Below are 15,190 nucleotides of genomic sequence, written 5' to 3' on the forward strand. Positions count from 1 at the left end.
AAAACACATATTGGTGTGTTAAAAACATCATATTTGTGCTGATGTGTCTTTTATTTACTTGTGGTTGATGTCACTTTAACGTGTAAGATTGTTGATTTTTTGGTTCAGTTGACTTTAAAAACTTAAAAAACAAAAAGTAATATAAAGGTTTTTAGCCTGAGGAGAGTTTTACTTCCACCTACATGCTTTTTCATATGAAAATAATAAACTTCTGTTTGTTTGTTTTGAAAAACACTACAACAAATGACTTTTACACCACCCAAAAACCTAGAAAACTCTTACATTTTGGATGAAATAAAGAAAATCCCAGCCGTCACCTTTAGAGATTTTAAAGAGTTTAAAACACATTTGTTCTTTATCCAAAGACAGAATATGAGCCTCATAAATATCACTATAAGTGTAGAATATTGTGTGCTACATGTGTTCCCTCCACTGAAAAATCCTGCTGCATCTATAGAGCAACACGTTTATTAAAGGCATTTAAGTAGTCCATGTGCAGGACGCCTCAGCTCCATCTGCAACAAAACACCAGAACCTGTTTTATGCTTCCAGAGCTTTATTTTTTTTTTCTCTCTGTTTTTGTACAAAAAAATGAAACATGGTAAAAGCCTAAGGTCATCTACACAAATAGTTATTCAGTTTTTCAGGAAGGCTTACTGCTCCACCTAGTGGTAATGGTCACAAGAACAGCACTGAAGAACTCAGGTTTCCTTTCAGCTGTCAGAAACCAATAAAACACGAAACAAAGTGTAGAAACAGCATCATTACTGTTAAAGTGAAAAACTGTCCAACAACAGTAATGCTGGACTTCATCTCTCTTGTCTGACAAACTGAAGGCATTCAAATCAAAATGACAAGTTTAAACCAGAAGACGAGGACTTTCAACTTCTATGTGTCGTCTCCTCTCATGGTGACGAAGGACAAAGCTGCTGCAGTTTTCCCTGAAAGAAGGAGCGTTCTGCTGCATCTCAGCAGCTGATTGGGAAAAAGGAAAGCAGCTTTTAAATCTGTGGTTTCTATGGCTGACAGCAGACAGAGACGCAGCAGGACAGACGCCTCCACCAGGACTGAGGAGGGACTCCATCTGCAGCATCCGCTAGGGCGTCCAGCACCTCCTTCACCTCCACTCTGGAGTGGCCCTTCCACCGAAGCAGCTTTGGCAGGAGGTCCAGGTCCACACTGTGGTCGACAGACAAACGTTAGTAACATGCAGGTCCACATGCAGGTCCTCTGGCGACATATGATTCAGAACAGAGAAGAAGCAAAACCAGAACCTCTGGGATGTCCATAACTTTGTGCCAAAGAAAGACGTGGTTTACTCGGAGCAAGCCTCCGGTTGTTTCAAGAAGACCCTGGACCTTGTGTCCAAACCAACAGGTTTTTCTGATGCCTTTGCTTTACGCCGCAATGAGTGTTTCAAACTAACCAAATCTGCCAAATCGTTGCTAATCCAGGGACTAAATAGATTTTTTAATCCAGACTGTTTTAAAGGGACGTGCCTGTCCAAGTATTCTCTACAGTGGGAATAAGGTTGATTCTGGGGCATTTCTCTTGTATCAAGTCATGAACGAAGGCTTGTTATTTCAGCAAGCGTTTATAGGTAATGAGGGAAGGTCTTTTACCATTTGTACCATTTTGATCCCCAGACTTCCCTCTCCCAGGCCACTTCCTCCAGCTCCTCTGGGGGACCCCGAGGCGTTCCCAGGCCAGCTGAGAGACAGTCTCTCCAACGTGTCCTGGGTCTTCCCGGGGCCTTCCCCCCAGTGGGACATGCCTGGAACACCTCCCCAGGGAGGCGTCCAGGTGATGCCCGAGCCACCTCAACTAGCTCTTCTGGATGTGGAGGAGAAGCGGCCCAAAACTAAGCTCTCTCAGGATGACCGAGCTTCTCCCCCCATCTCTAAGGGAGTGTCCAGCCACCCTACAGAGGAATCTAATTTCAGCCGCTTGTATTCAAGACCTCGTTCTTTGGGTCGTGACCCAGAGCTCATGACTATAGGTGAGTATGGGAACAAAGATCGACCGGTAAATTGAGAGCTTTGCTTTCTGGCTCTGGCTGAGGCAGCTGTTTTCATTTCTGTTAATTGTCCTCAGCATAAAAGCCCGTACACACCGGGACGAGTTTCGCCCGCGATATTCGCCGACGTTTAACGCCTCGTGACTAAACAAAGGGCACCATTGTGAGTGTGCACAGCGACGCAAAAAACGCCACGCGTAAAAGCGTCATTTTTAAAAAAACGCCTCGGGTTCATTTTTTGGTTTGACGTGCCGCGTCAAAAACTATTCGACCAATGAGAACGGCGCTTTTGCACACGTGTCTGGAGCTTCTGAAGTTACAGTAAAACACAACTTGGGGGCGCTCAAACACAAAACTGCCTTTCTGAGCACACATACCAGCGAAGAAGTTAGACGCCAAGTTGCATCTACACTGCCGCGAAGAAATAATGACGGACATTCTAAAATATCCCCGGGTGTGAACACAAAAAACGTGGTGAAAAACGCTGGCGAATAACGCCTGGCGAATATTCGTCCCCGTGTGTACGGGCCTTAAGTGTCTGGTTTTCAGTTGGCCCTGGTCAGGTCATCTGCTTTATCATCTCTTGGTTTCTTCATGTGGTTTTTCATCTTGTAGTTTAAAGTTCTGCTACCAGGCCTGGTCTCCTGCATGTTACACCTCCAGGTCCTGATAGTTCCTCAGTACCGTGAAGGACTATTGCTCCTCAGACCTCTCCGTTCATTAACTCTGAACTTCAGAAAAGACTAAAGACTTGCCGCCCTTTTTTCTGTGGGGGCTGGAATCAGTGAGTAGATGCTCGGCGCTTGTTTTGAGTTGTTGGATTTCTTACGCTTCAGTTTTGTTGCTTTACCCCTGGGAACACAATCACCTTGAACATTAAGGAAAATGTTCATGATTTCCGTTTCATGTGTGAAAGAAAGTCCAGAAAACCTCCGAACCAAACCTCCTGCAGTTCTTTGAAGAAGTCCAATCTGGCTGACATACTTGTGTTGACAGAGGTCCTGCTTCATGAGCGCCACAGTGAGCCTCAGTCCATCATTGTCTCCACACTCCAGCACCTCTGGGATTCGGAGCAGAATCTCCTTCCTCTCTGGGACTCCAGGAGCCTGCCAAAGTTCACACAGGTGAGGAATTCGGTCCTTCTTGGACATTTTCACTCATCCTTTGTGTTGATCTCACCAAGTTCTCCATGGTTTGGTGAAGCCGGTGAGCATCCAGCGAAATGGCTGGTCCAAGCTTCTCACTCCAGCACTTCAGCCTGGACCGACTGTTCTGAAGCAGACACCTGAGGTAGCTTTGCACTATGATCTCATAGGCTTTGTCTATTACCAGCTGAAAAACACAGAAGTGCACTTAAGAGCGGTTTATTTTAAATGACACCTGTAACAGTTCCCGCCTGCATCTGTTTTTGTGGGAAGAAGATCTCACCTTTTGCTCATCAGCAGCATACGGCCGTTTGGGGAAAATGTTCTCCAAGTCAGTGAGCAGAAGAAGCCATTTCTGAGCTGATCTGAAGTAATCTTTGAGGCGGCTCTACCAGAAAGAAATCAAAGAAAAGTATTAAGAAATCCAATTTCCTGCTCTGTTCCAGGCCAAAAACTTCACTGGTTACTTGAACAGAAACCTCGGCCATGTCAGCAATGACGTCCATCAAGAGCTTCATGGTACAAGTCTCCATGTCTTCCAGTTCTGCAACAGTTTCTCCAGAAAGAGGCCGTGGAATCCTTCCTGCTGTCGTCTGGATGTACAGCCTGGATCCACAGATGAGACCAAGCAGAAGAAATGATGTAAATAATCAACGGATTCCCCTCTAAAGATCAAACAGCCTTTTCCTGCTGAATTAACCAGAATCCCCTGGTTTTTATAACTTCAATCTGTTCGTCCCTCTTGTAAAGCTGCTCTACTCCCCTTCAGGGTCACGGGTTTGCTGAAGGCGGGGTTCACCCTGGAGTAGGGTTGCACAACTCGCGACTTTGTGATATTAGTGATCAACATTGCCATGACGATATAACTTACGATTCATGAACAAATAGCAAAAGAACCAAAAACATAATTTCCATTTCACTGCAACCGTCTAATTTAAAAAAGAGTCAAAATAACTTCAATTATTCTCCAAATGACCCCCGTCTACAAAGGAGGCCAACATCTAACATGAAAGGGCTCCATCCGGTTGGTCAAATACATAAAAGGATTTATTTGATTCGTTAAATACTTCAAGCTGCCATAAGGTTGTTTTAGCACATCTAAGGAAACGGTTTATTGCAATTTTTGCTGTCTTTTGTGACATACATATTGCACAGCATGATATAGCGATAATGATAAATCTGTGATTTATTGTGCAGGCCTACTGGAGGCTTCTCTAGTCCATCACAGAGTTTTTATAATTTTACGGTCAACTTTGTGAAGGTTGAGGTCTTCAAAACTAACTCAGACTGAAGACTGTTTCTGCTCACTCAGAGGGAAGGAAGGCCTAGCTGCAGAAACCACTCATCTTATTCCACAGATTTGTTTAGTCAAATAACATCTATTAGAAAATATTAGAAAACACAATGCCTTAGAATAGTCATGGTGTATCACAAATCTGTTTCTTTTTCTCTTCTATTTAAAGATTGTCTTATTAAAAAGTATAACATTTTTTGTTAGATTTTTGTTTTGTTTGCGCCTTCCTATCTTCTTTTCAGTTGCTCCCTTTAGGGGACGCCACAAATCAAATCAAATCAAATAAAAACTTTACTTGTTAAACACTTTTCCAGCAAAAGTAGCTCAAAGTATTTCACATAAAAAGATTTTCCAAATGTAAAAACTAAAAAGCAAGACAAAAAATATATAAAACACATGTAATGAGGAACATACAGGGAGAAGGTGTTCGGTTATTGCACCCTGGGTCAGAAATATAGCGCATGTTAGAGACAGATTTAAAGAATGAAAATAACATTCTGTCGGTGTATTTTTGGGAGCCGTTCAGGTTCATCCAGATCCAGAGGATGTAACAGTCCGTCACTGAAGAACTGAGAGAAACCTGCTGTTTACAGGGGACCCGTTTTTAGAAACCCCTCTAAAGTCTTTGTCTTTATGTTGAGTGCACTAACCCATAAGAACCCAGACAGAATCCATGTCTGCTATTTTAGCTACGCTGAAGTCACCCTGGGTTCTTAAGGGTTAACGACTGGAAATAAAAAAAAACTACAATAATTTGGGGTTTTGTGAAAGTCCCACACAAACCTGCTGCTCACAGTGACGCACTAAAGCCACACAGACATTTTCATATCTTCTTTTTATCTACTAAAATGTAACCGTGTCTGGCTATGTTCCACTCAGATAGTGAAACCAGCTGGTGACATCATGAACAGTTTAACTCACCTGAGCTCTTTACAGGTTTTCAAAGTCTTCAGGAAGTCTATTGTTTCGCACGTTTCCCTGTTTTTTTTCCAAGTCCGTGTTTTGTTCTTCAGCTCCTTAACCTGCTCCTGCTTGTACCTGTAGCAAGAGCAGAAGATTGGATCATGCCGTGTTTACCTGTGGCGTAGTGAGGATGCAGGTGAGCCGTTATTAAAGCGGCTCTCCATTTAGTCAAAAATGGACTCACACCTCTTCACAAACAGCAGCAGCTCTTTGTAACAAACCGGCGCCACGCCGTCACGTGCCTCTGCGCCTTTGATGACCTGCAACGACACGGAAAGGCATCAGTCCAAATCAACACGGAAACATTCTGGCAAACATTACAGCCGAGCCTTACCTGAATTATGTCCACATAAAGTCTGACATAACCTTCTTCAGAGCAACAGCTCTGGCTTCTGTCTATCTGCAGGGCCTCGTTTAAAAAACGCCTGACCTTCTGGAGACATAAAACACACAACACCAGCTCAAAAAACACTTGTCCAATCCAAACCGCTTTATCAGTAGTTAGTTGTATGTGTGTTATGCCTAACTGATGAATCAATTTATCTAACCAGATCAATCTGTCTGAGGCAACTTATTAATCAGATCAACTCGACCCAGAACGTTGTAAAATTGTTTCAAAATGAGATCAATGATTATAACTGATCTTGGAAAATACCATCTGGATTGAAGCATATTAAGTTTATTTTACTACAACGTAAAATCGGATCTGCAACCACAAATTATGATATGATTAGGGGTGTAACGATTCTTCTTGAAGCACAACCATTCATATCATCATTTGTGGTTGACGATACGATTCATAATCCATATCAGTTCATTGATCGATCCGATTCTCTGACCTACAGTGGATACAGATCATCTTCATCCAAACTTCCAGCAGTGAGACTCAGACAGAAATTCCTGATACTGAACAGTGAAGTTTTCCAGATTCTTGGATTTCTTCCAGATAATCAAGTTTATTTGTGTCCAAACAAACAAGTCAACTAGAATGAATGTCAAATCCATTCACATGTTAGTTTCCTAAAGTTCACCACTGTTGTTTTTCCACATCCAAAGAATCCAAAGGGAACATTCTTAGAACATTCTAGACACTGGATGGTCACATGACTTTATTCAAAGTCTGTCCACACATTGGACTGGAATGATGGACTGATCCGTGTTAATGACATCACATGTGTGTTGCTGTGATTGGTTGGTTTCGATTTATTTCATTTTGAAATGATTTCTATTGGATGGTTAAACTCGATTATTAACTCGGCTCAGACAGATCGATCTGATTGGATCTTAAAAATAAAAATCGAGAAACATATAAACATAAGTCAACACAGAAATCTGCTGTTTGATCATATCAGCTTGGAAAAAATGTCAGCCCAAAGCTCAAGTAACTTTGAAAGAATTCAGTCTCTCTGGTCTCCTGTGGTTGACTCCATGACTTAGGGGGTGGAGGGCTTGGTCGTCGCTGCTCCTTGCCCTTCTGCCGTGGTTTGGGGTGGGGGTCGGGGCTTCCGGTGCCTGGCGGGGGCGGTGGGGGGCTCCGTTGGTCGGGGGGTCGGGTCCGGTGCCTGGGTGGGGCGGGCTGGGGCGCTGCGTGGTCCTCTGGGCTTGGGTGTGGGGGTGCGTGGTGGGGGGGTGGGGTGGTGGTCTGGCTTGGCTTGGGGGGGTGGTCCCTTTGCCTGTGCTGGGGGGGGTTGGCGGGGGGCCCTGCTCGGGTGGGGGGGGCCCAGCGGCGCCGGATGGGCTGCCCATCTGCACCTGGGGCTGGGATCGGCCCTTCCCTGGCTCTGGGACGGGACGGGACAACCCTCTCGGGGCCCCCGGTCGCTCTGGGTGTCACCCGCTTCGGCTGCGGGGTCTGGGGTGGGGTGGGGTGGGGGGCTTGTCGGCCCTGTCCTGTGGGGGGGCGTTCTGGGGGGGAGGGGGGGGCCCATTATTAGTACGGGTCGGGGGGGCTAGCGGGTCGGGGTCTCCGCTGAGGCAATCAGTGGTTGCCTCGGCCGGTTGGCCTCCTCGGTCCCGTCGAGGCCTGACCAGAGCTCTTCTAGGGCCGGCGTCTGGGGGTGGGGGCCTGGGCTTGCTCCGGGGGGGGGCGACGCTTTCTGGCTCCTCTCTCTCTGTGTGGGGTGGGTGGTGCCGGGCCTGGGGTGTCGGCGCCTCCGGGGGTGGGCCCCTGGGCTGGGTGGCCCTGGCCCCTTTGCTGGGGGTGGGCTGGGGGACGGCTGTTTGACCACCGGGGGACAGTCTACCAGCTGTCCCCAACTTACCCCCTTCCTTATATAACCTCATATTAGGGTGAGGGGGTGGGGGGTTTAGCCTGCGATGCGCCTTGGGGGGGGGCTACTTGGGAGTGGCCCCCCTCCTATGGTTGCCGTATGGAGTGGGCCCCCCCTCTTTCGGTTTTATTTGCACCTTAGACACGTAGGGTCCTTGGTAGGGGGGGTGCTTGGACATCACTGCCAGCAAGCAGCAGATGTCCTCCTGGCACCCTACCCGCCAATTTTAACCGCACCTTAGACATTTAGGGCCCCTTGGTGTGGAGGGTGGGGGGACATCACTGTGAGTAATCAGGAGTTGTCCCCTTAGTGCCCTACTCGCCAATTTTAACTGCACCCCCCTTAGTACACACACCCCTCCCCCTTCAATATATACATTCAAACATAAACACACACACATGCACACAAACACCCTCTCAAACACCCATACACGCACACACATTTTACAAGGAAGGTGGGACCTGGGTCCATCTGTCCCCTACCCCGTCCCTGGTGGGGGGTGCGGGCCCCTTGGCGATGGCGGCCGTGTCCCTTGGGTGCCGGCTCCCTGGGCCCGGCGGTGCTCTCTCCGCACGGTGGGGGGGTTCATATTACACCTGAGCCGGGGGTGTTCGTGTCCCTGGGGGGTGGGTCCTGGTCCTTGCCCCTGGGCGCTGGGCCCCGCCAAACTTCCAACATGGCCGAGCCTGGTCGGGCCATATTTATAACATCCCTTATGGGCCGCCCTTTTTTCCCCGGGGTTCCCCCCTCCTGGGCGGGGGCGGCGGGCCCCTGCCTTGCTCCTACCTGGACCAACCGTGGGCCGGGTGGGTGGCTGCCTGGAGTGCGGAGCGGGTCTCCCTTGGGGGGTCCTGGCTCGTACCTGGGGTCGGGGCGGGGGGATGCCCGGAACTCCTGGGTGGTGGTGGGGTGCTCGTCTGGGGCTGTGGGCGTCCCTCTCCGGTGGGGCCCTGCGTTGGGCTCTTCCGGCGCGGCGGGGGGCTGCTTTCCTGGCTGGGCTGGGGCGGCGCTCTCTTTCCCTCTGCGCCTCCCTGCTCTCTGGCTCTGGGGGCCTCGCGGCGGTCCTGCTGGCCCTGGCCTGGGTGGCGGTCTTGGTCGCCCGGGGGGCGGTTGTTCCCTGCCTGTTCCCGTGTGGCGCTGGGGGAATTCCGGCTGCCGCTGCTGCTGCGGCGGGGGTATGGGTGTGGGGGTGGCTGGGCGCTCCTCCTCCTTCTTTTCACATTCCACCATCCATTTTAGAAGAACATAAACACTCACCTGAGCACAGGTGTTAGCTCACCTTTGCACTAATAGTTTGCATGATTGAATGAATGAAAGATTTCACACTAGTTGGTTTAAAGGCATAAGTATGCGTTCGTGAACACTATCTGTTTTGTGTGCATGTTGACATGTGGACATTTCTGCGGCTAGCAGGTGTGTTGATAATATTTGAGTGTGTGTGAACAGGCCCCGCCCTTTTTGTACTACATTTGAACCGTACCGTAACGATAAACAACCAGTAAACCTGCCTGCTCTATGCTGCTTCATGGTCTTACCCCCCTTCCCCTCCTATTATCACCCTCCTACCCCCCCCTCTCTCTAACGTCCCTCTCTCTTGTTCCCCTCTTTCCTTTTCCGTCCGGTCCAACACCAAAGATTTTCAAACATGATTGAAATTAATAAAGTTTGGCCTCAATTACAAAAGGGGTTTATTCAGACATACCTTTGGTTTGTCTGAAGATGAATAACCCCTCTTGTTAGAATAAAATATGTCCAACACAAGAGGCCCTCAGCTCTCATCTGTTTGCCTAGCTGTTGGACAGGACAAGTTAAAAAAAAAAAAAAAAAAAAAAAAAAAAAAAAATAAATAAAATAAAAATCGATTTATCGATCAGTCAATCAGTCTTTACACCACTCTACATGTATCGAATTGTTCAAGCCCTACATTAGGATGAGGGAATATCACACCCATGAGAAAATCATAATTTCAACTGTGGAAGTTCTTGTTTAAACTTTTTTTAAACATATTTGTTTGTGTGGGGTTGGGGGGGTCAGAGCGTGGGTTGGTTTCAACGCACCTCTTCCAGCGCTTCCTTGGGCAGCTGCGGGTCCTGCTGCGGGGACCTCACAGGTGTCGGACAGCAGACTTCATGGACAGAACAGACAGACAGATGTCATGCATTGTGGTGGATCCATTTTCCAGAATTAATTCCGTGTGAAATTATCTCTGAATGACAATGAATTGTCATAGAAGCTTGGTGTTTGTGCGTGTAAACGTAGCTTGGCTCTGATTGGCTCCCATCAAATATCAAACGGCCCTCAGCCAATCAGAATTGCTTATTCCACTGTTGACCCCGCCCAGTTTCCCCTTCACTTCCACACCTTTGGTGCGGTTGGACTATTAAAGGAATTCATAGAAATGCTCCGAGTTTACCATTGGGTAACTATAACGGCGTTACAGCAACGAAAACAGAAAGAAGACAGAGAACTCTGAAGGAAGTAACGGCGTTACCTGCCTCCGTTACTTTAAATGCTGCAAATACAAAGTGTGAAGCACAGAGATTTAGATCCGAACTGAGGGGGGGGGGACCTTCTCAGTCCGCCTGCACTGCAGGCAGAGAGAGACCGAGCAGAGGAAGCACACCTGCGGTACCTGCAGCACCTGGTGGGACACCTGACCTGCCACCCCTGCATGGAGGCTGCTACTCACCATCCGGCAGGTCACAGTCGTCGTCTTCTATCAAAGGTCTTCTGCCGTCCTTTTCCAAAGACCTTTTGCCGCTCTTGAAGCCCATCTTCTTCCTGAAGCAGGTACCCATGTGCTGCACAGGCTGAGCTCAGGGATGATGCAGCTGCTGCTCGGGCGTCGGTCGGTCGGTGTGTCCTCTCATTCCATCATCAGGGCTGCGGGAATTTCCCGCAATACTTTCACTTTCTGCGGCCGCTTTGAAGGTGGTGCACCCGGAAATCACCGAATAACTCTAACCTCTCAATTCTTTATTCAAATAATACCAAAAGAATAGCCAGGCATCTCCTACATGAGCTCAGTGCTCTCATCACCAAATGGTCACAAATAAAAATAAAAACTTTGATCATAACAGAGTTAATGATTTTAACTTCAGCTGCCATCACAACACAATCCAGAGGTTATCCAGAGTTAATCTAGTTTTACTTGAGACGTAACCTCCGGGCACACATGGCAGGTGACTGAAATGTAGTCAGTTCTGAACTGGAAGAGAAATACACACACATATGAGCATATTCACACATGAATCATCTTGACCGATCATCACTTCGTCTTGAGGAATTAGTAGAAGTAAGCCAGGATTTTTCCTCCTCCTGGGACCAACAGCCAGAAAGGGACGCCTGCACCCGTGTGATTACTCTGGTCCCTAACGGGATCCGCAGAAACTGAAGCTTTGGTTTAATAAACTGCATTTAGAATGAATCCATGTGTTTTAAACACCTTTTTCTGCAGCTGCTTATCCGTAAAAGAAACACTGCAAAGGATTTAGAAGAAGTTGAGGGACCTGAATTCTAGATACAGTGGTGGACAATAATTGTTGGTACCCCTCAGTTAAAGAAAGAAAAGTCCACAATGTTCACTGAAATTAGGTTGTGCTGGATCTTTCATGAGGAGTGGGCCAAAATACCTGTGGACAGGTGCAGAAGGCTCATTGACAAATACAGAAACCGTTTAATTGCAGTGATTGCCTCAAAAGGTTGTGCAACAAAATATTAAGTTATGGGCACCTTCATTTTTGTCCAGCCCTATTTCAATTGATTGTTTTTTAAATAATTCTGTTAATCAACAACTCAAAGGTAATGGCTGATTTTGATTATTTAATTTTCAATAATTTTTAATTTATTGTTACTTTTGAACATTTCAAGTCATTTCAGTGAGCATTGCGGACTTTCTTTTTCTTTCCCAACAATTTTGCCCACCACCGTACCAATACAGAGATGATAAAAAGTCAGAAATTCCTCAGGCTGTCAACGTCAGGAGTTGGAAAGGTGAAAGTCCCGTACCTGTACACAATGCATGCCGACCTGCTAAAAACACAAGCTGGTTTCCATTGTACAACTCCATTCAAATTTCCATCATCCACATGGAAAGTTTCTTAAAAAAGTCGACATGAACCCGTCAGGTTGACATGTTTCATTCTTTTCTTCAAAATGAGCAGGAATGAAATTTGAACGTGATCTGTGCGCCGTGTACGTGACATAAAAGTTATACATCTGTGGTTCATGCAGGAACGGTGTCTCTAACATGTAGGAAAAGTCTGTTAGACATACGTGGAACGGTCATGGAAAGACACAGCTTTGCGTATGCATCTCACAAAAATCACACACAATTGCGTTGGATTTACATCATAATTGTGCATAAACCACATAAAATACGTATAAACTGCGTAATTCCAAAAATTCTGAACATCTCCAAAACTGAACACATGTAAAGACCCGTCGGCTGAGACCCTCAACGGACATCTGTGCACATCCACGAACACAAGAAACACGTATGAATGACGTAGATCACGCATGAATCACGAAAGAACCAAATTTCATACGTGGAACACACACAAAATGTACGTAGTGGCAGTTTGACACGGCCTTTATGGACTGTCCTGGGTGCATCGACGATGTAAAGCAGAGGTTGATCAAAATTTCAGTGATTTGATTGAGATAAAAGTTTGGTTTTTGGTGACCCCTTCACAGCGGACGGTTTTTGCTTTGACAGATCGACAATGATGACAAAATGAGCTTTTATCAGTTACACCTTTTAGCTCAAGCTCAACCTCCAATGAGCCGCAATGGTCTGAAAACAGGGATCACCTCTCTGGTAGATAATTGTAACCCTAAGGTTGATAATTGGAACTGTCTGGTAGATTACTGTAACTCTAAAGTAGAATATTGTAACCAGAACATCCAGACGAGCATCAGTCCAGTCCTCGGGTCTTTTTTCTGACTCTCTAGTTCCAGAATTCAATTCAAACTTTGTCTTTGAAGCTCTTCATGGTCTTCCTCTAGCTTACTGGTCTGCCAACCACTATCTGCATCATGTGCCCAGGTCACCATGAAAACTCTCTTTTTGACGTTCTCATCCACAAACGTGGAAAATGATTCCTCCAGCGCCGATCATGACTACAAACCTGAACAGTTACAAACATCAACTACCTTTATAGAACGGCTTTTAAAAAAGCCAAAATCAGTTTTGGTGTCATCTTATTTTCTTTTACTCCTCTCTTATGCGTTTTATTGCCTGTTGTAAATTGATGCTGCTGTTTTGGATTTTTTGTTCTTAATTTGCTTACTTTCGATCTCTCTTCATAGTATAAAGCACTTTGGCACCCTGATGGCTTTGTGAAGCGCCATCTAAACAAAGATGTAAGAAAGAATGTAAGAAAGAATGAAAGAAAGAATGTTCATTCAAAACCTGAATCTACAGTTGCTGTCCTCTAATGTCAGCACTGAGAAGCCTTGGATCAAACTGAGTTTCCAGGAAATCCCCTTTGTTGGGAAGAAATCAGATCTAGCTTTACTGCCTCGCTCACAGTTTGACCACACCTCACCATATAAAGGGCTGTGTGTGATGCAACCCTCTGCACAATGAGATCCAGAGCACTGACTCTTCATTATCCCTTGTGCTATCTTAGATGACCCCACCCTTACTTTGACGTGTTCTCCCTACCATGACAACGGTGGATAAAGGTGGAAAGATTTCATGTAATCCATGGACCCCAGTGAAGATCACAAATCATTGAAGAAAAAAGGTTCAGAGCACTGTCTAGTGGGTCTAGATGACCCAACTCCCAATGTTAAAGTGCCTAGGATAGCACAAGGGTTACAGGAGAAAATCTGCTTAAATTTGCATAGTTTTACCAGAAAATAATAATAAAATCATTGGTCTTTAGACTAATTTAAAGTGAATCTAAATATATTTTTGCTGACCCCTTTCATTAGAATCTACCTTTTAATTATTTTACATATTAAAACAGTGGACAAATGGATTGGTAAATGCAATGATGTGCCTTTGAATAAAAAACGAGTTTGTTTGCAGAAAGTCTCCAAAAAGAACATTAATCTCATCTCTAGAGCAGATCCACTCTGATGTTATGACCCGTTCAGCGAGCCCTGCAGATCTGCAACATGCAGCCCTCATGGTCCAGAACTGCTGAGCTGCAGAGCAAATCCAGACTTCCTTGTTCCTGAGACGACCCAGGAGCAGCAAAACTTGGCTGGAACACATCATTCATAGAACCCAGTGAACCTTCGGTCCAGTTTCAGTGAGGAAGATCTACCTCACTTCCAGGTACGCTGGGTTGCTACGTCACTCTGCACGCCATCATCAGTCCGGCCCTCACTTGGAGCCAATAGCTGATTAGCCCACCTTTCCTTCTCAGCCGATCACATTCAAGTTTTTGCCTTTAGATTCACTACTGGTCGTATCTCGTCAGTCAACCTGGGCCTCCTCCACCTGGAGCACTGCTCCGTCATGGTCTGGCCTCCAATCACCTTCAGCGTTTATTCTTCTACGGTCGACTGAAAAGACGCCATTGGTCTAGAGAGGATAGGAATCTTACATTCTCATTTTTCTCTCCCTCAAATAGTTCTTTACTTTCAGAAGATCTGTCCTTACTGAAATAACTTTACTGTAGTCCCTGAGTGTGTTTCTCATGGCAACATAATAGACTGACTGTAGTAATCCCAGTATTTAGTGATGTCATAACAAGAAACAAAGATCTGTTTGAATGAAGCAGCTGATTGGTCGATCCGTTCAGACACAATATTCCCGTCCTAATGATTGTTCAGGAACCGGTCTTTATCAACTCTTCTATGAAGAATCATCGTTATATGATAAAAGAATATTTCTGAAGTATTATTCAACAACCGCTCCAAAGTACAATTGCAATCCCGTCACGACACAGTTTCAACTGCTTCTCTGCTTTCAGTACATGGAAATGCAGATACTAGTTCATACTTTCATATAACGCTCTTCTTCTAAGACAGAAAACAAACTTCAACTGCTCTGTTGGTCCAGGACGAGGAAAGACAGGACTTTCACATCTCTGCTCAGCTTTGGTCCTGGACCTTCTTATGTAACAGACCTGCTTTAACCCGTAGAAGCTCCCAGATCCCTCAGATCCTCAGGTACAGGTCAGGAACAAGGCCAGAGTTCTGAGGACTTCATCCTCTGTGGAGATGTGTAAACAGAAGCTGGAGATCTACTGTTGCATTTCTATTATTTCTATTGGTTATTTCTAGACTTTTTATTTTTTAATGACAGTGGATCTGTTTGTATAGAAATAAGTTCATTGTTTGATGGTAGAAAAGCCTTCAAACACAGTTTGTACTTCTGTCATGTGATCCTGAAGAACAGAGTTTTTCATGCTTTAACAGAGCACCCCCCACCCCCCATTTGGAGCAGATCAACTAAGTTTACTAAAACTTCAACTTCTGAGGTCTAATTTCCCAACATGGTTCTAAATTTGTAAGGATTTCTATAACTGAACATTGTGTCCTC

General features: G+C 45.8%; 1 protein-coding gene across 3 annotated transcripts; it reads right to left on the reverse strand.

The window, feature by feature from the left end:
• Window positions 1-538: 538 nt before the first annotated feature.
• LOC105356973 (uncharacterized) lies at window positions 539-10,627 on the reverse strand. 3 transcript variants are annotated; one of them, XM_078940879.1, is made up of 10 exons: window positions 10,379-10,627; window positions 9,747-9,814; window positions 5,754-5,849; window positions 5,606-5,679; window positions 5,378-5,494; window positions 3,642-3,768; window positions 3,446-3,550; window positions 3,197-3,349; window positions 3,002-3,123; window positions 539-1,179 (listed from the first exon to the last, which is right to left on the reverse strand). In XM_078940879.1, exons 1-10 carry the CDS (start codon window positions 10,485-10,487, stop codon window positions 1,017-1,019), a joined length of 1,134 nt encoding a protein of 377 aa, XP_078797005.1. In that variant the 5' UTR covers window positions 10,488-10,627; the 3' UTR covers window positions 539-1,016. The 3 variants fall into 3 exon arrangements, with proteins under 3 accessions (XP_078797005.1, XP_020569551.2, XP_020569552.1); XM_020713892.3 differs by having other exon boundaries at window positions 2,961-3,123; window positions 5,754-5,852; XM_020713893.3 differs by having other exon boundaries at window positions 5,754-5,852; window positions 10,379-10,626.
• Between the last annotated feature and the right edge of the window lie 4,563 nt (window positions 10,628-15,190).

This window comes from Oryzias latipes, chromosome 22 (genome assembly GCF_053564925.1).
Source record: "Oryzias latipes strain Hd-rR chromosome 22, Olatipes_Hd-rR_3.1".
In the NCBI taxonomy this organism is placed as follows: domain Eukaryota; kingdom Metazoa; phylum Chordata; class Actinopteri; order Beloniformes; family Adrianichthyidae; genus Oryzias; species Oryzias latipes.

Bases quoted from the DNA above. Each gene is read 5' to 3' on its own strand.
- LOC105356973 (XM_020713893.3), bottom strand. From the start codon at position 10,487: ATGGGTACCTGCTTCAGGAAGAAGATGGGCTTCAAGAGCGGCAAAAGG. The intron at 5,853-9,746 runs GTGCGTTGAAAC...TTATGTCTCCAG, and splicing joins CCAAGGAAGCGCTGGAAGAG to AAGGTCAGGCGTTTTTTAAA. The intron at 1,180-3,001 runs GTATGTCAGCCA...TGTCGACCACAG, and splicing joins CAGGACCTCTGTCAACACAA to TGTGGACCTGGACCTCCTGC.